The sequence below is a fragment of the Anopheles cruzii genome, chromosome 3, assembly GCF_943734635.1.
Source record: "Anopheles cruzii chromosome 3, idAnoCruzAS_RS32_06, whole genome shotgun sequence".
In the NCBI taxonomy this organism is placed as follows: Eukaryota; Metazoa; Arthropoda; class Insecta; order Diptera; family Culicidae; genus Anopheles; species Anopheles cruzii.
Window position 1 is genome coordinate 44,381,772 of NC_069145.1, and position 23,840 is coordinate 44,405,611.

At 49.9% G+C, this 23,840-nt stretch overlaps 1 protein-coding gene across 1 annotated transcript; it reads right to left on the reverse strand.

Annotated features, from left to right (window-relative positions):
• Nucleotides 1-1,463: 1,463 nt before the first annotated feature.
• Nucleotides 1,464-22,192, reverse strand: LOC128270472 (uncharacterized). Its single transcript, XM_053007875.1, has 4 exons — nucleotides 22,025-22,192; nucleotides 5,761-6,457; nucleotides 5,237-5,673; nucleotides 1,464-5,156 (listed from the first exon to the last, which is right to left on the reverse strand). The coding sequence occupies exons 1-4, from the start codon at nucleotides 22,190-22,192 to the stop codon at nucleotides 1,464-1,466; spliced, it is 4,995 nt and encodes a 1,664-aa protein (XP_052863835.1).
• Between the last annotated feature and the right edge of the window lie 1,648 nt (nucleotides 22,193-23,840).

A 23,840-nucleotide genomic window follows, 5' to 3' on the forward strand; every position in this document is an offset into this window, starting at 1 on the left:
TTGGAAGAATGCGGCTGCTAGCCTGGCGAAAGGGGTCCCCATATACGGAGACTCTTCCCTAGGAGCATGCTGTATGTGTACCCCCTTTTTCCCACAGGGTTAGTTACATTTCCACCGTCATAAAGTTTCAATAGATTTTGTATATGTATATTTTACGTGTGTGTATATATATATATTTTCTTTACTTAATTACTTCTTGTCCCCGTCCCCGTTCCCGTGTCTCTCTCAACATCGAACTGTTCTACGACTACGTCAATAATGCTCCTTCAGCATAGTTTTCCTTTACTAACGCAAATGAATAGTTAAAATTATTAATCAACTGGATAAAAATTGCAACTCATTCCAACGCAATGCGCCCTCTTTTGTCTTTCAATTGTTATTAGAATATAGTTCTAAACTGCTAGTTATTCCTGTCTTCTAAACCTGCACATATGCACTATAAACTGAACCAATGGTCATAAATTAGGAATTTGTTTTTCTGGAAGAATGTATCGTTCTCCTTATGCCTAAAAATTAGAAAATAATTTTCGCACTTTTGTTCCTGTTAGTTCTCGGGCAATGCCTGCTCCCACTGCTACAATAGTATCTTCCCAAACAGTCAATCTTGCTTCACAACGTAAACATAACTCTCGTATAGCCTCATCTTCCTGTGCGGACAGGTGAATATTAGTAACGGAAGAAATAAACAAATGTTCTAATAAATTTCTCTTCAACAACACTAATCCAACGGTGTGTAATCGAAATCTTAACTTTTACGATCAAATCTTTGACAGTCACGTACGGGTTCCCGTGAACTTCGCTCTTTCCCATTGCTTTTTTCGCAGTAACTTTGCTATTTAACTAATTAACATACTGAATTTTGCTACCGCTCGCTTCTGTTCCCGCTGAAAGTCCTACTGAAGGCTTGGCGCTCCTTCGGAGTGTATGCTGAGGACCTTTATGCACTGTAAAATAGTCTCACTGGCATTGTTATACAGGATATTTGCATGTCATTTGAATTATCTAGCTTTAAAAAAAATAAAATAATTAAAACACTACTCTTTTTCCCTATGCTATAACAATCGTATAACCTGTTTTATCGACAGCATTGCATTCATCGTGTCGTTACATATTTGTCTTTCGATTCCACACCACTTGGAGCCTTCTCTTGAGAGCTTGGCGTTGCCTCGTCACTAATCTCTAACGCTTGTCTTTTTCATCCGTTCCTTTCGTAAATTAGTACTAATTTTTACTGGCGTCGTTCACGAAGGGAACTACAAATCACGCTCCTTACCGCCAGCAACGGCAAGCGTGTGGTTTTCTTCTAAACAGGCGCATCAGCAGGAAAAAAACAATTAAAGGAATAAAACGACGACTGTAAAACGTGTCCGGGTAGCGTCCGGGCTGATTCAATCAACCACCAGCCATTCGGCGTCACCAATCAGTCCGTTCCACTATCTGTGGGCCACCACCACCGGTCGCCATCAGAGATCGTCGCTTTCTAGCTTCACTTCCGGCTCGAGGTGTATCAGTGGCGGATGGTCATCGTGGTGCTGCTGTTGCTGCTGCTCCTCACCGGACTCGTCGTGATCGTCACTGCTAACCTCGTGCGGTGGCGCCGGTTGCTGGGAATGGTGCCCGTTCAGCAGCATACTTTGATGGTGCTGCAGTTGCTGCTGCAGATGGCGCTGGTGTTGCTGGTGAAGCTGATGCTGTGCTATTGCATGTGCGGCGTACGTGACGGATTCGGCAAAGTTTTCCTGATTGCCAAACACCGAGTGATAGCTCAGATCGAACCCCGACGGTGCCTCTCCTCCCCGTCGACCGTCGCTGGTCCCCTCACCGAGGGCCTGATGAGGGTGGAAGTGGTCCCAAAGCGATCCGTTGTCTTCGTTCGGCAACCGAGCAGCGCTGGTAGCACCGGCGTCGTTCGAAGCCACGTTCAGTCGAATACCGTAGTCACTGTAGTCGATCCACTCATTACCAACGGCTCCGTTGTGGCTGTTGGCGTTGCTGTGGTTAGCACCATTCAGGCTACCGGCAATGCTGGCCATCAGTGCAGCATTCCCGACACCACCACCACCACCACCACCACCAGCTACATGGTTTCCGTTCAGCATGGACACTGCACCATTGACGGCTCCTTCGAGCAGGCGACTTCTGGCTACCAATTCGGCCGCTCCCAGCATAACGGGACCGTTCCCGGCGTAGATCGCGCTTCCGTTCGCCGCACCGGCAAACGATACCATCAGTTCGGCCTTCTTTCTGCGCCGCCGCCGTCTCGGTTCGCCCTCGGGCCGTATCTCGTGCACGTGATGACCGCGAAACTGATCTACCGTGCCGTCCGCGTTCAGGTAGACCGCGGCGTGGCAGCTACGAATGGCTGAACAGCGCCACACCTTCCGCCCATCCTTGCGGACGTAGTGCAGGAAGTAGCGACAGTTCTGAAACACGAGCACGTCCCGATTTTTCCAGTTCTTCACAATCCGATACTCGCGCGTGCCGATCAACTCGCTGTTCGTGGTGCCATTCGCCATTCCGGTGGCCGTTGTGCCGGGTGGTGGCCCACCGACCAGCCCGTAGTCGCTCGGATCGTGGCTGTGCGGTTGCTGGCTCGCCTGAATGACGACTCCGCGCAGATCGGTGTACAGTGCCACCGGGCACTGCGCTTTCCGTGCGTCAACCCACACGCACCGGTAGAAAGCACTTTGCTCCGTTGGATGGCGCGAAACGAAACGGAAATGGTACCCATCGTGCAGGATGATCTTCGCGGGCGTTCCGGAGGCCACTCCGTCGTCCATGCCGCTTTCATCGTCCGTTTTCACACCGGAAGCCGTTGGCTCGCCAGCCCCGCACCAGCCACCGATGGCGTCCTGTGCCGTCGGGTGATTGTGATTGAACTCTTCCGGTACCTGCAGCGTTCGGTTCGGCAGCAGCAAAACCGTCGCCCGGCACCCGGACACGGCCGAGCAGCGGAACACAATCTTGCCGTCTTTGCGCGAATAGTCCAGATAGAAGCGCCCGCCGCGATACAGGACCAGATCGCGACCCTTGGCGTTCTTCGTCAGCACGAAATCATTCGTACCGATCTCCTCCGCCGGGAGGCGCACCTGTGGCAGGTCCGCCTCGATCTGGCCACCGGCCACGTCGGGCCACACGCTCGGGATCGCGTGATTGTGCTCGTGGTTGCGCGTACTGACCAGCTCGTACGTGTCGTCCTTCGTGTGGAACGACACCGGACACTTGGTGACGAGCCGCATCGCACAGCGCCAGTAGATCGTTCCCTCGCGCTTACGGGTCGCAAACCGGAACCGGTGGCCCTGGTGCGTGATGTACCGATGGTAAACACCACCCCAGCTGCGCAGCAACGAATCGTCTCCACCGTGCAGCGACCCGACACCGGTACCATCCTCAAGAAGTGCCACTCCACCGTCACCTTCTCCATCGACCGCCGTCCCCGCCGTGTGGTTCAGGATCTTCTTCGGGGGCGAATGATTGTGATCGACGAGCTTGGCGAAGTTAATCGACCCGTCCGGGAAGAGGTGAACCGAACCACGGCACAAGCGGTGCGAAGAGCAGCGCCAAACTTGGCCGCCCGTTTTTTTCTTGTAATCCTCAAAGTAGCGCCACCCAAGGTAAATCATAATCTCTTTGTTTTTGTAATTCTTAATGATCCGATAACCGTTTCGCCGCGCCACCTCCGGATCTTTGGCGACCGGAGGGTCCCCAGGAGGAGGTTCGCTTGCTTTCGGAGGCGACGCATCCGCCGCCGTCGACGGTCTACCGTCGCCCCCGGCGCCAGCGTCACTTCCGCCCGACGACGTCGTCACTTTGATCGGGCTCGTAATGAGACTGTCCTTGGTGATGTACTTGTCCATGTCCTCGACCGGCGGGTGTGTGTGGATGAAGTTTTTCGCCTCCTGGATGGTGCTGTTCGGAAGGAGGAACGCCCCGGCCGGGCAGTTCTTAAACATCGTACACCGGTACGAGCGGCGCCCGTTCTTCGACTCGTACTGAAAGTAGTACCGGTAGCCCTTGTAGATGAGAAACTCGCGCTTTTGGCCGCTCTTCACGAGCTTAAAGTCGGTCGACCCGTGCTCCGACTGCTCGCCCGCCACCGGGAGCCGGATTTCGCACAGCATCGCATTCTCGTGCGGTTCCGACGGGTCCGGTACCTCGTGGTTGTGCGGCTGATCGTTCACCTTCAGGAACTCCATGTTGCGCTTCGTCTGTAGCGACGCGAGGCAGTCTTTCTCGTGCCGCTGCACGCACCGCCAATAAAAGTTGCCCTCGGGCCGAGCATGGCAGTACTTGTACCGGTAGCCCTCGTACACGATGATCTTCTGCATCCGACGCCGCTTGTCGTCCTCCTCGGCGCCGTGCTCGCCGCCGCTGCGTTGCTGATCCTCTCCAGCGCCCAGCGCCAGCGGTGTGAGATCCATCTCGTAGTCGACGTCTTCCTCCTTGCAGATGCGCCCAATGCGACCGCTCGTGAGCAAAAAGATCGTGTCGGTGCACGGGCGACGAATGGCGCCCTCGTCGGCCACAATGCTCGTACACCGGTACACCCGGACACCATCCTTGCGCGTCATAATCAGGGCCAACGAATGACCCCCGTACAGCAGCATCTCGGTGCCGTCCGCGGCCGTCTGCAGCTCGTAGTTTGACCGGCCCTGCGCTCCTCCTGCGCTTGCCTTCGGGTGTTCCGGGGGTGCCGTTTCGGTGGTGCTGCGTGCCGAAACAGCCGCCGCAGCCATCATCGCCGCAGCAGCGGCCACACGGCGCTGTGCCATCTCGATCTGGCGCTGGCGTAGCAACTGTTGCTGTTGCTGCTGGCGTAGCATTCGTTCCTGTTGCGCCTGGTGCTGCTGCTGCTGCTGGAGCAACAATTGGCGCTGCAGCTGTTCCGCCTCGTGCGGATCGGGAGCGATCGTTTCGTACTTGCTGTCCGCATCCGGCTCGGTGGCGGGGTGCGTGTGCGGCAACTCGTTCGTTTTGAACAGCCGGCCGGCGTAGCTGCAGATTTTCACCGGGCACCCGGTCACGCTGCAGGCCCAGTACCACTTGGGCAACCCGCTGACCGATTTGTTGCGCCGCAGAAACCGATTGTCGTCGAAGATGATGTTGTACGAGTTGAAGCGCGCCTTCACCACCTTGAACGCGGTCGAGCCTCCGTCCTACAAAAAACAAACCACAAATGGCACCCCCGTTGAGAATTGGTCGGTTGTGTTGGTTGGCCGAAGCCCGGCGCTCTTACCCGCGCATAGTGAGGATTCGGTGCACCGGCGTTGTAGATCAGCTCGCGCAAACCATCGTCCAGGAACTTCTGCACCTTCTTCGTGTGCTCGATCACTGACCCGTTCGGACCGAGTCGCCGGCTCACGGGACTCGCTCCAACCACCGGCGGCGGCGCTCGACTATCGGGTGGTGGAAACAGCTGACCCGCCGGGCAGCCAGCGAGTCGTCCACCCGCAAGGCCATTCAAGCGCTGCAGTTCCTCGTGAAACGCCAGCAGATTGTTGCCGGCGGCCGCTGCCGCCGCGGCCGTTAGGAGCGCATCCGTTTCGAATCGCTGCGCTCGTCCGCGCTTCCCCGTTACGTTCGAGTAGTCCGTGATCTTGAGTGTCCGCATGCCGGATGAACCCGGTTGCGGTGCAAACTCCGTCGTCTTCCAGCCGCGCTCAAACGACGAAGCCATTGCGGCCGCAGCGGTAATACTGTTCAGCAGCTCCTCAGCCCCGGCGTGCCCGTTCGGAAGGAGGCCGGAATCGCCATCGGAACTGTGATCACCACCAGCACCATCGTCATCGTCACCGATCGTCGCATCGGTTCCTTCGTCGATCTGCGTTTCCTGTGCCAGGAACTGGTCCGGATTGAAGTACTCCTCATCATCGTCGTCATCGTCGGCGTCCTCTTCTGCGTGCTCTCGCTTCTCCGTACGGCCCACCATCCGTCCCACGTCGTCACCCTCTTCCACCAGCATCAAACCATCGTCGTCGTCCTCGGTTCGTGTCGCGGCGAGTGGCACCACTTCCTGCTTGATGCGATACGCCAAGCGGCCACCATCGGCGTCGTCATCGTCTTCCGCTTCCTTCGTCTCCAGTTCCTCCTCCTCACCGTTCGCTTCCCCTTCGTGCACTGCACCGTTCGTGGTTCGCTGCCGTTTGCTATCCTCTCGCCGCCGCCTCTCGTCATCGTCGCTATCGTCGTCGTCCCCAACGCCGAACACTTCCACCGAGTGCTGCTGCTGGATTTGGTGATGCCGCCGCTTGTGCTGCCCCCCGTGCTCCACCAGCGCTGGCAGACGGCCGGCTCCGGCCAAATCGGCCGCCAGTCCGAGCCCGGCAAAGAAACTGGCACGCTTCGTACGCAGCAACCGATCGTTCTCGACGCACTGAACTTTGTACTTGAAGAACGCCTCGATGCTGACGATACAGTTGGAGCAGATTCGGGCATCATGGTCTTCCCGGTAGCTTAGCTGCATCATCGGTGACGGACCGGCCGAACGGGATCATTTCACCGGATTGTACATCCGCCGGTCGCGTGATCCGTAACATCAGTCAGCCAGCCAGCAGTCAGCAACCGAGGTCGATGTTGCGCGCAGTGAAAAAAAAGAGAACCAAAAGAAAGAAAATTAAAACCAATCATATATCATACATGCTTCGGCTGCCCCCGTCTGGGGGCGCTGGATTGGTCGACGGTTTATGGAATGGAATGGAGAAGAAAAGAAGGGTTCGTTTGCATAGAGATAAAAGGCATGGGCATGGGACGCTGGTATGGTAGAGACATGTGGCCCGGCGGTCCGTGGTGATAATATTTCCGACTGCCCTGTGTTACTATCAATTAGAACCAAGGTGCGAGTGAAAGAAAGGCACTAATCGAGAAGTGTCGCAGGGGAAAGCGAGAAACGGCGATACGACCGAGCACAAGGAGCGGGCAATGGATATTGTAAGATTCCATAGCCAATAGATAAGGGCATGTGGTGATGCGTGTGTGTGTGTGTGTCTGAGCGTGTGACAGACTGTCGCCATTGGGTGGTCCTATTTTTTGGGTCCCCGTCTGAGCTGCACCCACCCCTATCGGCCGGTCTAGATCTAGATTGATGGGTGATGTGTGAAGTTATTTTTCGGTAAAAAAAATTAACTTCCAATTCCAACAACGACAGCCGCATGATAACGCAACCTGTTGGCCGGCCGGCCGGCTGTTTGGCCTGTTGGCCAGAGACCGCGCGTATCGGTTGGCAGCCGGTTACGTAACCAGAATGAGTTCATTATTTAAATATTGACAAATCGATTTTGAATCTCTTCGTCGGTAGGAAAATAACTGTCAAGACCCCGGTGGCCTGCCGCCGGTTAGGGTTGGCATTCCCGCGGGAAGAAGCGAGATGCTAGGCAGCTGCGGGAAACACCGCGCCGTTGCTGGGGCTTCCATCGCTTCCCAAGAGATACAGTAACCGGCCGGGTAACGCCGCTTGAGTGAGTTTATGCATACCATCATTTCGCACTATCTAATGCAAATTGATATTGTTTCATAAGTGAATGTGTAATTTACCTGCGTGTGTACGTGTGCTTCGCCGCCACACAGCTTTGCCCACCACCACCTAATTACTCTAATTGTGCAACGCAAACCAAACGTCGAATCCAATTGGGACTCGACGAAAGGGGTGTGCGATGGCGATGCGTTACTTGTTATGGGTGGGTAGTATGTGTTACTTGTTGTAAAAAAAAAGCTGAACAAAAACGAAAGGCAAATATGGCAAGTAGGGGCCCGAACACGGACGAAAGATGGAATAGATAGGGATGTGTGTGGCAGAAGAAAAACTTCAACAATCTTTTGAAAACCACTTTGACGATGGCGCGATGGCCCATCGATCAGTGGCTGGATCTTTCTCTCGCGCTGCCTCCTCCTTTCCTATTGGTATGAGTGTACGTATGCTCATTTATCGCAATAAAAGGCCTCGGCCCGGTTGGCTCGCTAACACCTTGCAGCAGACCGGGAGAAGTTCCACAATGTATGCGTAAAAGAGGGACAGTGACTACCAGGAAAGGAGAAGAAGACATTAAAAAGTCCAGATTTCATTACGACTTGCCACACCGGGAGCGGCCAGGACCGGACCGAACCGGACCGGGTCGCAAAGATGCTCGGCGAGGATATGTTTCAGAAATAGTCACACACTATAGTAAAACGTGTATGTGAACTTAAAACGCTGCTGGGTTGTGTTATGTTGGTACACTTTTCATATGTGAAGTTTCATTACAATCTGGCAATTCAGTTTTTGTTGGCAAGCCATTTAGTATCGTGACGTGGCACAGTATTCTTTACAATTGAAAAAACAAGGAAATGAGCTGATAAAACAAAAAAGTCGTAATATTATTGTAACCTTTTAGACCAGTCGAAGGAAAAAAACATGAAAAGAAACCCGGTTTGCAGAAGAAAAAAATCCTTTTTCATCGTCCTGATGATGCACCGTGTCACAAAGGCGTTCTGACAATGGCAAAAATCCATGAATTATGGTTCGAATTGTTGGAGCAACGACCGTATTCACCAGATTTGGCCCCTAGCGACTTCCATCTGTTTTCAGACCTTAAAAAATCGAATGCGTGGAAAGCGTTTTTCATCAAATGATCGTCATAACAGCTGCGGAAGCGTATTTTGCAGCCCTTCCAGATTCTCACTTCAAGGATTTTCGCTTCTCCATAAATTGGAATCTCGTTGGAACAAGGGTATTGATATTCAGGGAGACAATACTGAATAATAAAGTGTATTTCAAACCATAAAATTGTGTTTTTCTTATCGAACTTCAAACTTTAGCTAAAGCTTACGTTTAGGTTGAGGCAAAAATAGTCAACTTATAACACTTTTGATAAACTAAAACTGTGATTTGTGATGCAAAAACAAGTTGAAAAACCAACCAAGCCATCTCAACGAGCTACAATTACGAGCTTGGCGAAACAATTTATTTATTAATCAGCACTGCATATGGTGCCCTACCCCGCCGTGCTATGTGTTTGATTGTTAAGAAACGATGTACCAACGGCACAAGTAATTCATGTCGTAACTCTTAGCATTAAGCAAAACGGGCTGCGACGAGACCGGACACGGGCGGTTGGCCAAACGGAGTCACAAGATTCCTTCCATGCCGCTTGCTACATCGCGCGCAAGTGGTAATAATACACTTGTGGAAGATAGACATCTTTGGCGTTGAAATACAGAAAAAAGCATTCCACTGCACAGCACCCTCGCCGAGGTCCTCCTCGGTCCTCGAGTGCTCCCATCTCATATCACCCAATCAGCGGGCCGCAGCCACCCAGCCAGCATAGTCGTCGTCACCACTACCGACGTAAAATGCTAACTCACGTTCAATTGTGGCTTCGATGGACTCGAACGAACGGAAATTCGAGCGTGAAAAACAAGAAATTCTGGCCCCGGCTAGAGGCTAGACCAGGGCTGGTGGTGGCCACGGCGCAATGCCAACGAACCTCTGGGGCAGTGTATCTGGTGGCGATTGCGCGAAGCTTGAGAAACTGGCCACACGGCGCTGCTGCTGGCCACCTTGCCAGCGCCTGAGCGGGCCAGAAAACACAAAACATAATGGTATACAATATTTGCATTTTGTTTTTCAGTTCATTACTGTAATGTAACGGCCTGTGCTAAGAGAACGGCGTGTACGAATGTAGCGCGCTCGTGTTTGTGTGTGTCTGCGGAAAATATGTTGCTGCCTCCCCAACACACACAGAGCTCCACCACCGTCGTCCACTCGCCTGCTCGATGCTTTCCACCGATGGCGGTCGGCGCGGCGTCTCCATCGTAAACCACCCCTCTTCTCTCGCCTGCAGCAGCAGCATGTGTCCCGGAATGGTAATCGGAATGCCAATTTCGTATCGGTTTTTCCTCCGATGGTGGTGCCCTGCGCGCGTTTGTTTGAAGCAAAACTTCGACTAAATAAAGCACGCCAAACCCGCGCAAAAAGGCGCACACTTTACGCCCGCGCCACCCCCACCGTCGCCCACCGCCACTCGACGGTGTGCAACTGCGCTGTTTGCGTAACTATTACTCCCCGCCGAACACACACGCTGGCGCTGGCATAGTATGTATACGTATGAAACGAAATGGGACTGAACGAACAAGAACTGAACTGAAACTAGAAACCAAAAAGAAAAGTTACAAACAAAGGCGGACAAACAAACCCCAGCCACAAGCACAAGCACACCCATACAACGGAATGTGTTTTTATCATCGGAATCATCATCATTAACATCATCATATGGCGCGGGGCAGAAGGCAAATAAATCTGGCGCAAAAACACGGCCAAGAGAAGCAAAAATGGTGAGAAAAAGTCAACCCATGGAAGATAGTTTTCTGGCTTTTCTGGCGCGATGCTTCTGAAGCTAAACCACCGAAGGGGGCAGCACAGTCAAAGATCGAATCTCGCCCGCAGCTTCCTCCATTCCAGCAGGGTTAGCTGGAAAAACGTCGGCAGCCAACGTCGGGCATCGTCGCAGTAGCACGTGGAGATTTTGAAAATAACGTCACTCCCGGTTTTCTTTCCATGTGTGGTGCGTGTGGGCAGGCAAAGGATACAAGAAGAGCAACTACGGGGAGCAACAAACCATGAGAATTACGAGAAAGAGAAAAAGAAAGAGGGAAAGAGAGAGTAAAGTAAAGACAGCAGAACACAACATCTTTGGAGGCAGCCTCGAATTTCCGTACGTAATAAAAATGAAATATATCGTTTCTCCGTCTACACGGCGGCCACCGAAACGAAGTTTGACTCATCATCATCGTCAGTCGCCGTCAGTCGTCGTCATCGCTCTCGTCATATCATACTTTTTTTTCGAATCGTTCGTTATATTTTCCATTATTATTATTATTATTATTATTGTGCCCTCCGTTCCCTGTTTTCCATATGGCCCCTCCGCGCATTTCCATTAGTATTTTCCACATTTTTTCTTTCGCTTTGGCTTTGGTTCAGTTTGAATTTTTACCCATGTTCTCGTTTTTCGAACTGAATTCTATCGCTCCTTTCGCTGTGTGCTCGCTCTCTCGCTCTCTCTCTGAACAAACACACTCCAACACCGGGCGGCGGCCAGGAAAGCATTAAAATATTCCACCTCGCCGCGTTTCCCGCCTTTTATAGTCCCGTCCGTCCGTCCGTCCGTCGTGTACTTTTCTCCGCTAGATTGCTGTTTCTCTGCTTATGATTTCCATGTTTTTAAAAAGCTTCTTCACCTTTCTCTATCTTCACCCATTCAGCGTGCGACGACCTGCCCGTCCGCCCGTCCGTCCGTTTGCATGTGTTCGTGTGTAGTAGCAGCGTTTGGGGGTCGATGGGGTGGTTAGGGATGCCGGTTGTTGCCGGTGACAGGTATGAGGCGGCGGCCCTTCCGCGCGCTCGGGTTTGATAGTCTGTTTTATTGTTATTAGTACTCTGTGCTGTTACGTCCCGCCGTCATTGTGTTTTGTTGTTGTTGTTCTTTTTTCACGATTTCGATATTCATTCCACCCATTTCCAGCGCACACACAAAAGTGCGAGGTTAATGTATTTTTATGTATATATACAAATATATGTATCTCCTCCTTTTTTTTGCTATTTTCTTTCTCTGTTTTCCATGCACACTCACACAGTCGCGTCCACAGGGACTGCCGTTGTTGTTTTGTTTTGCTTAGCCTTTTCCATCGATTGATCGAATCGCACACAGCGCCCCCTGGCGGTCGGCGCGCTAGTATTTCGAACTGAACTGAATAGGTTTTATCTTTTCAGTCCGCTCCGCTCCGGTTAGGTCCCACAACTCCCTAGCAGCAGCAGCACATTCTCATCATGGTAATTGAAATGATTGAGCGAAGGCTGTACGACACAGCGACAGGCGACATATACATAAAAGCGATGCGCGAGGATGGCGACACGAAACGAGATTATGTAATCAGGTAAGGAGAGCATCACCGCCGCAACCGGCGTGTCGTGCGCGCCTATGAGCGATTAAATTAAATATTAAATCAACCGAATCCGCAGCGAATCAAAGTCCTGGGGGTTTTCGGTAGTCCGGCTAGCCGGAGCCGGAGTAGTGCGTTTAGCAGCAATACTCGACTCAATTGCTGTGCTGCTGGTCCATTAAAGCGAAACATCATGCACCAGTCGGTGGTTGGTGGTTTGTATGTGTGTGTGTGTGTGTGTAAACAACACCAGATACGGATACGGGACCAACAATTATGATATTGATCATACTCTCCTAAGCCCACTCTAAGATCCCTCCGCAGTTGATGATTATGACAACACTACATCAGCGATACAGAGAGAGAGAGAGAGAGAAAAAGAGCGAGAGGGAACGAGAAAAATATGCCATCCTTCTTTGGAAATATGCTGCTCTACGACATTACGGGATATGTGCATGGAATATACAATTAATGTGAGAACGGGACGGCGGCGGCGGCGGTGCGAGCGAGACGCCGAAGACGAAAGAGTTTTGAGCAGCGAAACAACAAAAAGTAACAAATGAAGCACAACTCGGGGCCAACTAAGGCAAAGAAATTGACGAGAAGCTGTCTACATACAGCTTAACGGGGCGCGCGCTCCACTACCCGCCGCCGTGTGTACGTGTGCTTGAATTTGTTTGCTGAATTGCAGGGCGCGAACGGGGCGGGAAGAAAGGAGGCGACGGTGGCGGAGGATGCAGCAGCAGCAGCAGCACTGGCAGTGGGGTGGTAGTGGAAACTTTAGAAGTACCATTTATCGACCCAGCCAGCCAACCAACCCCAGGCCCCCAGACGGACGGCAACCAGAGGCACACAATTGAGGGTTAGTGAGCTTAGAGTTGCATTCGCGGTTCGCGCTGAATGAGGACACAAATGTATGTAGAGCCGGTGTCTCTCACTCTCTGTCTCTCTCTCTGGAGAGACAAGATACACTGAATGAGTGTAGAAAAAAACCGAACCATTGATGTTGGTAATAAATTCAAACTTACACTAAAAACTGAATGCGAACCAGCGTCATTGCATACAACCAAAGGCGGGCGCGCAGACACACACCAACATATATGCTGGCAATTTAGAGAAAAACCGTGTAAGCAGCTAAGTAAGCTGTAATCATACATAAGTCACCATCATTGTCGGTTGCGGCTCACCGTGACGACCATCGTGCTCTTTCGATTTGCTCACTAAACGGAGAGACTCGATCGCTTGGCAAATGGACTAACATGGTAGTAAAAGTTTAAAAATTGCTCAACCCCATAATAAACTAATTCGATCTGTACATATCTGCGTATGTGCGCACAGAAAGGTTTATATAGGTGGGTCGTAGTGTTTGGCCGTCCGGTGGCTGTTCACAGAGTAGTTTACCTAATGGACAGCTGCCAACTGCTGATTCCATCAAATGCTTTGAAGCCATCATCACCAAAAAGAAGACAATTATTTGACAACAGCAAACGGAGAGGTATAAAACTCAATTACACCTTATTTTTAATATTAGTAGAATGGACTTAACTACACCGAGTACGGGATTTGTCTATTTAATAATAGAATCATTTACTACTGTGGCCAAATAACACCGAGAAATTGCTTATAACTCAAAAACCCCTTAAGTATTCTTCTAAATTCATTTCATCCCCCTCAAAGTAGTCGGCCCAGGATGCAATAAACTTGTACGAAGGTTTTTTGCCAGTTTTTCAAAACATGCCACAAAGTCTTCATCCGGTATAACCTTCAATGGGTTCTTCGTTTCAGTTTCTATCTCTTCTACGGATTCAAAACGATGTCCACGGAGCGGCCTCTTGAGTTACGAACGAATAGCCAGAAGTCAGATGATGCTAAGCCGGGTGAATACGGTGGTTGCGGAATGGATGTGGGTCGAGTTTGCGTCGAAATGATCACGAAAATGTGATGCAAAAACATCGCGGTTTTTGGCACCAATCGACATTCCACTTTTCTGAGACACAAAACGGTCCCTCCGAAAGGTTTCCACTGATCCTTTCGATATTCCAACAAGGTTAGAAAGATCTCAAACTATCAATCGACGATTTTGGAGCACCAATTCTTCGATTTTATTTACGTGTTTAGCTCATCACTTGATGTTGACGATCGTCCGGGCAGTGCCTCGTCGTTGATGCTTTCCCGACCTTATTTGAACATTTTGTACCACTTTTAAACTTTTGTTTTCGGTAGAGCTTGCTCACCGAAAGCCTTCTGCCTCATTTTCAATGTTTTAGCAGCAAAAATTTCATTCCAAAATAAATCGCCCAGTGACTGAAGTATTGGGTTTCAGGAAACTGTGTGCACAATGCACCCATTGTGGAACAGAATTCACCAACAATGGAAGAAAAACACATTCGACTCCAATTTTCTAGGCCACATTTAGAGCGTTGCCGAAAGAATAAAGTGGATTTTGTGTGTCGATTCATCACTACGGATGAGACTTGGGTCTATCACCGTAATCCTGGGTCAAAACAAGAGGCAAAAGAGTGGTGCGAACCTGGTTCTTCGGCTTCGAAAAGAGTTCGTGTCCAGAAGAAGCCAAGAAGTTGCTGGCATCAGTTTTTTGGGATGCGAAAGGAATTTTGTTTGTGGATTACTTGCAAACTGATATAACAAAAAATTCTGAATATTATTGTAGCCTTTAAAAGCTAAATGAAAACATTCGTGAAAAAGATCCAGTTTGCAGGAGAACAGAATCCTTTTTCTTCAGGGCAATGCACCGAGCCACAAAAGCATTTTGACAATGGCAAAAATTCATGAATTAAAGTACGAATTGTTGGAACTTCCATCGTATTCATCAAATTTGGCCCCTAGCGACTTCCATCTGTTTCCAGACATAATTAAATCATGTGTGAAAATCGTTTTTCGTCCAATAATGAAGCCATAACATCGGTGGAAGAGTATTTTGCAGCCCTTCCAGATTGTCGTTTCAGGGATGGAATTCATAAATTGTAGTCTTGTTGGATCTAGTGTATTAAAGTTCAGGGAGGGTATACTGAGACTATGCCGGACCATTAAAATTGTGTTTTCGTTGTCGAACCACAAAACGTATTCAACAATGAAACTCTCTGACACAATGAAACATGACACAACAGCCAAAGAAACTTACACTACACAATGGTCCGCTATGAAAGGTTAGTCAATTCATAAACTGTCAGCCGGAAGGTCTTAGGAAGCTTCTATGTTAAAATTGTTCTGTTTTATCATTGTCTGTTCTTTTTGTGTGAGAAACTAACTGGAAAACTCATAACTTTCTACAAGACACACATTCTTCGTTCCCTTGCCTTTCAGCAAAACAGAGCGCGCAAAGTTGTGAAACTCTGCTCGTAGCATCGACCCACAACCACACGCCCTGTCGCTAGCCTGAATGCGGCCAGAAAGGAACGTAATCTTCAAGCACAGACAAAACGTCGTATAAAAAAGAAGTAAAATAAATGGAATTTGAAACTTGGCGGCGCGCGCTGGCCTCGCCGCTAAAGTATAACGAGAGCCCAATCAATTCAATCAATTCAAAGGCGCGCGCTTCTCTGAAGTATCCGAGCGCCAGAAGACGAGGGAATCACACTGTAATAAACATCGCGATGCCTCTGAAAAGGTGAAGAAAATGTGTGAGAAGCAGCATAGCAGCGAATATCTATTGTGTTTGTGGTTGGGATTGTGTGCGGCGAATGGAACGAAGAACAATCCACTCGTGCACTAGGCACCACACAACACAGCTACTAGCTAAGTTGGTGCTGCTTCTCGCCGCGGCGAAGACATGGCGCGACGGTTGACCTTTGAAGCGGGTGGATTTGAAAAGACGAGCTCCCCTTTAAGAAGCGCAAAACACGTAACGAAAGTAACGAGACAAAATCAACCTTTCGGCGGAGAGCGCAGCGCGGAGGATGATCCTGACAGCGAGCGCGCGCGCGTCCTTCGTGCGAAAGCGAGCAAAAAGTGAGAAAAATCTGCGCCACTCACCAGCGCCCACGTGTTAATGAGATCATCACAGCGTGAGGAAAATGCACCACTCACGCCGGTGAGCCGGTGAGAGAGCGTGGTTCGACGGGGTAAGAGATGACAACACGAAAACCAGGCATACTTTGACCTTTCCCCACTCGCTCGCTCTCTCTCGCTCTGTCGCCCCCGTTGCATGACATGCGGGGGATTTGATGATCATTTCCGGAGCAAAACGAATCCACCATCCATGCAGCTGCGGGGCCCCTTCAGAGGGAAACGCGGGGTTGAATAATAAAATATTATAAACGAGTGTCCCCTGGAAGTGCTTTGTACGAATCTCATTTCTACAACCCAAAAAAAAAACACGCATGACGAGTGCGACGAGTTGGGGTGGTTGGAAGCAAGAGCACCGATCAATTTATTCCCCGGCTCCACTGTCCCCCCCTACTCGATACTCGGGGGCCGGCCTGCCTGATGGAGCAAAACGAATAGAGATATGTTAAGCGGGGCGGTGTTTGGGGGCGGCCAAGGCGCGCCTAGATAAGCGCAAAGAATGTTTCTTCGAAGAAAACTGGCACTGGAGTCGTGTCTTCGTTTGCACACAATACATGGGGGCCGGCGGCCCGATGCCTAATCGACGAATCGTCGTACGTTGTCCCCTCCCGTCGCGACCGCGGACACCGAGAGAAGGAGCGGGGGGCACTTAGGATTGCGAGAATTTTAATGAAAATAACAAAGAAAGTTTAACTAAGAGGTGAGGCAATAAAACACAACAGGGGGAGGACAAAAAACCACACTCAACTCGTTGAAAATTCCAACAGACACACAGCAAGAAGTAGGAAAACAAAAACACTTTTCAAAAGACGCAACTCAATTTACGTACAGAAACGAGAAATAATCGAATCGAGCAGCAGCAGCAACAGCAACGTAAAAAACGAGACAAAATGAATAAATAAAAGCGGGCGCGCAGAAGTACGGACAAATGGAATGTAAAACTCCTCGCGGTCGCGGTCGATATAGGCGCGCGCGTGGTAAGAAACGTGAACATTAGGAAGACGAAAGCCCGCTGCGCTAAGACGGCAACAAGAGGCGGAAAGATTGGAAAATAAAACATACGAAATAGAAGTAGAGTATACAACACATCGGTCGGTATAATGGTATCTACATACACACAGCTAAACACGTCGGCATGGGGCCGTGCGGTCCGAGGGGAGCGCCGCGCCGTGCACAGAAAAGAAGTACGAAGATTAATGATCGTCTATAAAATGCACATTTTCTTTGCTCGAGCTCTCAGTACAAAAACGTCAAAAACAACCGCGCAACGAACGATTGCTAAACATAAAAGAAAAACGTAAAATAATGTTCAAACCAGATAGTGAGAGAGAGAAAGAGAGAGGGAAGCACAATCTCGTTCGGTCTCGCTCGCACTCCAGCCGGCGGCAGTGCGCACTTATCCGATTTACCCAACCCCGCCAGAGGGCACAATGAGCGAGCGAGCGAGCGAGAGAGGAGAGCGCATAAAACCAGAGCATATGACAGCAAAGTACACCATACTGACAGGTGGCGGCGGGAGGTGGGGGACGGGGGGCTAGGGTTAGAGAGCAGCACGCGAGAGCGAGAGAGAGCGCGCGCGCGAAAGAGAGGGGCACGGAGGAGCATGCAACATATAAGGTTGGGGAAAAAGTCATCCATTATTTTTGGGTGAAATTCAAAGCTTTATTTAAGATACTTTCGATGGTCCGATTTACGTCAAATATGTACCGTTTTGTTGGAAAATTGGTTGTCTTTTCAAAGATATGCTTATAATGCCTCTCTTGTGGAGGGCTTGTTGGTTATTGACGAAAAACTCTAGCAATCTCTTTTCACAATCCTTTCTTGATCTCACGTTTTCATCACTCAGGAAATTTTGTAATGCGCGAAAAAGGTGTCAACCGCTTAGTGCAAGTTCCGGACTATACGGTGGATGCATTAAAATTTCCCAACCAAGCTCCTGGACTTTCTGGCGACTCACCAAAGACGTCTGTGACATTTCGTTGTGCTGGTGGAACACAAAACCTCTTCCGTTGGCCGATTCTGGTCGTTTCTGGCCAATTACTACCTTCGAACGGTGCAGTAATTGACAGTAGAGATCTGAATTTAATGTTTGGCTACACAGGAGCAACTCATAATAAACGATTCCTTTCAAGTTCCATCATATACCTTCCAGTAGAACCTTCCTGGCCGTGAGTCCTGATTTGACCACCGGTTAAGATGCTTCTCCACGCTTAGACCATGATTATTTTCACACAGTATTGTCGTATGTATCCCATTCCTCATCCCCAGTACCTATCCGTTTAACAAATGTTTCGATTTCATTCCGTTTAGTCAAAACTGCGAAGATGACAATTACAGCCATCATGTTTTTTGATGTAAATAGGGTGGCGCCCAAACATCGAGCTTCTTTGTGAATCCAGCTTTGCTTTAAGCTGTTCGATGATCTACTTTGATGCCGATGCCGATCTACTTTGATTATTTTTGTGATTTTATCGACATATTCGATGACGTGTCTGCCTAAGCTTTAACATCAAAAATAGCTGAAACGTGTCAACGAAGACAAAATTTCATCGAGCTAGCTGTTACAGTATCGTCACCATGAACACCATGCGAAATTTAAGCGGCCTAGCTCGAATTTTCGCCTTTATCGGACAAAAACTGTAAAATATATCGAATTTTCTCTGCGTTGACCTCCATTGTTTACACTCTGTAACTCACAAACGAATAGAACAAATAGAAAACAATGAACGCACTTTTTTAAGTGTAAAATATCAGCTTTAAAACGAGCCTAAACTTGAAACTGTACGATCGATAGTTCACGAGATCATTGATCACTAAAGGCATCTAGCGAAACAATAATGGATTACTTTTTAGCCAACCTTATATTTTGCTTTTCCCTTTGTCACTCTCCAGCCGTACCGGGTGGAAGGGGGGGGGGGGGCCCACATAATACGAGTCATTCTTTGAAAACTAATCCGATACTTCGCTGTGCACTTTACAAAAGTACACACCCATACAGTGACGCGAGGTGCCCCGTGGAACCGATCGCACAATACCCTCGCGATCCTAAGGCACACACCCCGCGCCGGAGAGACGGTGCGCGCGCGCGCGCGAGGAGTTGTTGGCCCGAACGGTTTACCGAAAGCTCATGAAACTAAATTACACTTTTGTAACTTCATGAAAATGGGCCCCATCCACCCCGCCATTTGGGCGTTATGAGTATGTATTTGCGTTGGCCGTGTGGCCGGGTGGAAGTGGGAAGAGCCGCCAGCCTTCACTTGCGGGGCGTGCGGGAATGATGTGCTTGATTGGATGGTTTTATGCTGCCATAAATTGTGTGTATGTAGCATGAGACGGTTTTAAATGTATTTCTGCCGTCCGGCGGCTGCTGCCCGCCGGAATGGAATTCGAAGCGAATAATACGGAGAATGGACTGTGTCGTGTCGCGCGGATGGATGTCGGGGACTGCGAGTGACTGACTGACTGACTGTGGCCCGTGCGCGCGCTCGCACTTTAACTCGGTTAGGGCAATCATCATCTTGGGGCCGCTTCTTCAACGCGCGACACAAACCAGCGCGAGAACCAAGAACCAAGTCAATAATATATTGCAAAAGATCGACCGAAACCAGGCGCGCCAGAAAGAGACCGCCGGCCGAGCGCGGGGAACAGGCGACGGAAAGAAGGTTCGTTGAGAGTTCAGGCACAAAACAGATAGAAGACCAGACTCTCTTCATGGAGTGGCTCTTTTTTGAATGCTTTTGCTTCACTTCTCTCGACCTAAGTAGTAGCATTCCCACCATCATCATCATCATCATCATCGTCGCCATCACCAACCACCCCAAAGAAGGGGACGGAACGGAACGAGAGAGAGAGAGAGAGACGATACACACGAACGAACGCAAAAAGCATTCGCAATTCGATATTGCTGTGCGCGGGAAGGAGTGTACCGAGAGACGCGGGATGGCGGGGTTTTGGCCAGCACAGGGAAAAACGGATCATGCGGGAGGACGCGGTGGCTCCGCTCCCCGCCCGGATAACTGGCATTATGGCGATATTTTTCACAACATAGTGTAAAAATGGGAACAAGAAAAGGCTAAGCCCCGCGTACAAGACGACGACGGCGCGACATAGCGACGACGACGACGACAATTGACATAGCATCACACACTACACTCGGCCGGCCACTTCTCTAGTAGTGGTGGTGGTGCTGGTGGTGATTTTCAATTGTCGCACGATGGGAAAGATGATCATCGCGTCGTTGGCCGTTGGTTGTGTGTTGGGCGCGCTCGGGACACAACACAAAAACGGGCAGAACTCTCCAAGGACACAGAGAAACCGAAGGCGCGACCGGGACCACCGATAAAGTACGGAAATTTACAATGCGAGATTTGTCCACCCGACCCACCCGCCCCGTTTCGTCCTCTATTTATTACTGGAATGCGCTGATAAGGCATCCCGCAGGAACCGCGAGCAATGACTTTGATAAATTGTTGATCGGCTAAAATTTGAAATCGATTATAGAAATTAGCGAGTGCCAGCGAGTGATTGTACGTCGGCTGGCTTTCCACCGGTTCCGCTACTCCCCCGGCCCGACCCGATTTGAAAACGGCTAACCAGACGATGGCCCAGAGAGACAGCCAGAGTGGAGACGAATAACACCCGCGAGCGAGCGAGCGAGCGAAGAAAGGAGAAAATTCCGATTGCCTCGATTTAGCAAAACTTCATAAAACTTGGTTCCCTCCCGAGCCACCCCCTCCCGGTGGCCCGGTGGTTGCGTGAGAAGAGTTGATTCTTGAAGCACCATCACCACCACCACTCGCTCGCTCGCTGGAACGTGGATTAGGAAGCGAAGAAGCGAGGCACAAAAAAAGGCAGCAAGAAAATAGTACATGATCAAATGTAAAAACTTAAAACAACTTCCAACTATCTATCGCTCATGCATACTTGCACCGTCCCCGGCGCCACCGAGCGGGCGGGCGGACGGGCGGACGGACGGACGAGCTATCTATCTGTCCGTCTATCTCTAGCTATCTATTTAGAAGCCACGCATACATACGTCCAGCATACCCCATGTATAGTCCCCCCGCTACCATTTCTTGCCTTCGCCTTCTAGAGAGTCGCGCTTGACTTTATAACAATTTTGTATGTATTTGGCCGCCGCTTGTTGTGCTGTGCCGTGTGGTGGTTGGTTGGCCTCCAAGAAGAAAGGAAAAAACAACAAGTCAGGCAATTAAACTTTGAATTATCCATTTCCCTTATTCATATTCTCGTGCCCTCTCTCTCTCTTGCGCTCACTATCTTACTCGCTCGGCCGACGTCGTTGAGTTCTCTCTGACCGCGCGCCACCCCCCCGGTTCGCGGCAGAGCATACCACCCCCCGCCGCATGCCTCTTTGCGTGACGCTTTAAACCGCGTGGCTCGCTCCCCGTCGCCGATCCCGTTTCCGAGCCCTGCGACCGATCGGACAGAGTACTCAAATGCAATGCTCCCCGGCACTCAACGGGTGGCGGTGGGCGGTGGGCGGTGGGCGGTTGGGAGGCCGCATGTTTGACAGCCGATCGGGAGCCGAACGGATTGTTGTTGTGTGCCGGCACCGTTGTGAGCGAAATGTGTTGCGACGAATAATAAACTCAATGGAATTGAAACCGCTCTCTCTCTCTCTCTCTGCACTGCTGGCCGCCGTCTTTATCATTCGCAATAGAGTTGATGTCCCTTCTCTCTTTCGCCCACTATCAAGTGCCAGTTAGTCTCAGTTCCTCGTCTAGCAGCCAATTTACCGACCTCGTTTATTGGACTTGAGCAGAACTAGTCACCGAAGCAAATGGTAAGTACGAAAGGAAAGGCACGTCGATAGGGAAAGAAACCGTGGCAGAGCAAGATGTAAATGACATTTGATGCTAGACAAACGGCACTCGATCGATGTGATCCCGATCTGATCCGCGAGCACCTTCCGGTGGCAAAAGAGAATAATCGTCGTCTACCACCCTTTAGACTCTTATTGCCCGTGAAGCGATCACTCGTCATTTCCTCACTTCCGGTGAAGGTCCTTAAAATATAGTTTCAATAGAACAGATTACCCAATTCAAAGCACTCTCTCTCACACACTTACCGTTATTGTGGTGCAGTCGAAAATCTTGTGCAGCAACGCCTTGTTGGGGATGCTGGCCGACGACGGGAAGAGCGCCCGAAGATCGTCGGCCTGGTTGAAGCACAGCCGGCAGAACTTGCCGCATTGCGATGTGGTGGGCAGCAGCAGCGGATCGACCACCTCGTACATCTCCTCGCTTTACCGCCGATCGGCGATCGGTTGATTTGTGTCTTTTGAGTGATTCGCTCAGAGGACCACCACCAGCGGCCCCTAACGCCCCGGTCCCGGTCATTCACCGGGCGCTGTTACACCGCCGGACACAGGGGAAACGGGGCGTCACATTAAAAACTATGTTCCGAACTCCGGCTCAAATTCCGGCTCCGTGGGCATGTGTCAAACCTAGAGACAACTCCTCTCGCTAATCCGTCACTGTATCCGTCCAGTCGCACACAACTAAAGACCGAAAAGAAAAACGTGTTCCCCACTGAACCATTTACGCAATGCAACACAAAAAAGAAAGAGATCATCGATCGACCCTACGAAGATTGATATCGTTTTGCACACTGCGCGGCACCGCGAATAGGAGCACGGAGGAAACAGACGGAACACGGAACATTTATGGTGCGAACGGGGCAGGGTAGGGCGCGGGGCGGTGTGCCACACTCCCAGTATGGCATGCGGCCAGTTGTTTAACACAAAATTGGCATTCTATAGAAAAATAGTGCGAGCGAGCAAGAGAGAAGGAGCGGGGGATAGGCGGCGGAGAGCGGCACTCGCACGCACACTTAAACTGCATCCAATTGCACAGCCAACTACGGTGACACAGGACGGGACAGACGTTTGCATACCGATGCTTCACCACCATTCAACGGTCTTCACTGCGGCCGCGGCGACAATCGGTTGGATTTTGCACATCACCATCACATCACCGTAATCGTCATTCGTTTCGTCATCATCACCACCATCATCGTCGTCGTCGTGGGGCACCACAATAAATGGCCATTTTCGATTACTTCAATTACATTCCAACGGGCGGACGATAGTGCCTTCCTTATAGAAACGTTCCACTTCCGAAGCCGCGCAGAACCGTTAATTTACTGCTGTCGGCGACCGGGCGATTATGTTGAGCACGATCGGTGGTTGGTTTTTTTCGTATTATTGAGACTTTGAGCTGCAATAGCCTAACATTTGTCTCTTTTATATACTAAGTACTATTATCTCTAATAAAAGTATACTCTACTTTCGACGGGAAATTATGTGTCGCCGGGAAAATTCGGGAGATCGCACTTAGTCATCCAGATTCTTATTGCCACTCTAGATTTCAGCTTGGATTATTATTATTATATCGAAACAAACACCTTTTTATTATGTTATTTTGCTCCTTCTCTCTCGGATGTTCGAAATCAATCTGTACTTAACGTATTCGAAAATATTACCAACAGCCGAACGAAAACCAACCACCTAGCTTGAATTTGTGTTTTGTTTTGAAATAACCCTTTAGTTTCAGTACTTTCTGTTTCCTGCGTTTTCGTTCCTACTAGAAAAATAAAAACCTCACTTTTGAACCAGACCTTTCTTAACCGAAACTGACCAACTTTTCTCTTCTCTCTCTGTATTTCTCTATTCTCTCTCATTTCTGTGCGCTCTCTCTGGTTTTTCGACCCGAAGTTTTACGGACAAATTTAATTGAATGATTCAAATAAGATTTGAATGATTCAAATAAGATTTGAATGATTTTTCTTTCGTCGAAATCCCAGCTTTCGAATCTTTAAAGCGCTGTTTTAAATTTCTTTATCTCTATCACGTTTTACACTCTGCGACTCTTTCTCCCTCCGGT

Bases quoted from the DNA above. Each gene is read 5' to 3' on its own strand.
- LOC128270472 (XM_053007875.1), bottom strand. From the start codon at position 22,192: ATGTACGAGGTGGTCGATCCGCTGCTGCTGCCCACCACATCGCAATGC. The intron at 6,458-22,024 runs GTAAGTGTGTGA...CCGATGATGCAG, and splicing joins TCGACTGCACCACAATAACG to CTAAGCTACCGGGAAGACCA. The intron at 5,157-5,236 runs GTAAGAGCGCCG...TGTTTTTTGTAG, and splicing joins CGAATCCTCACTATGCGCGG to GACGGAGGCTCGACCGCGTT.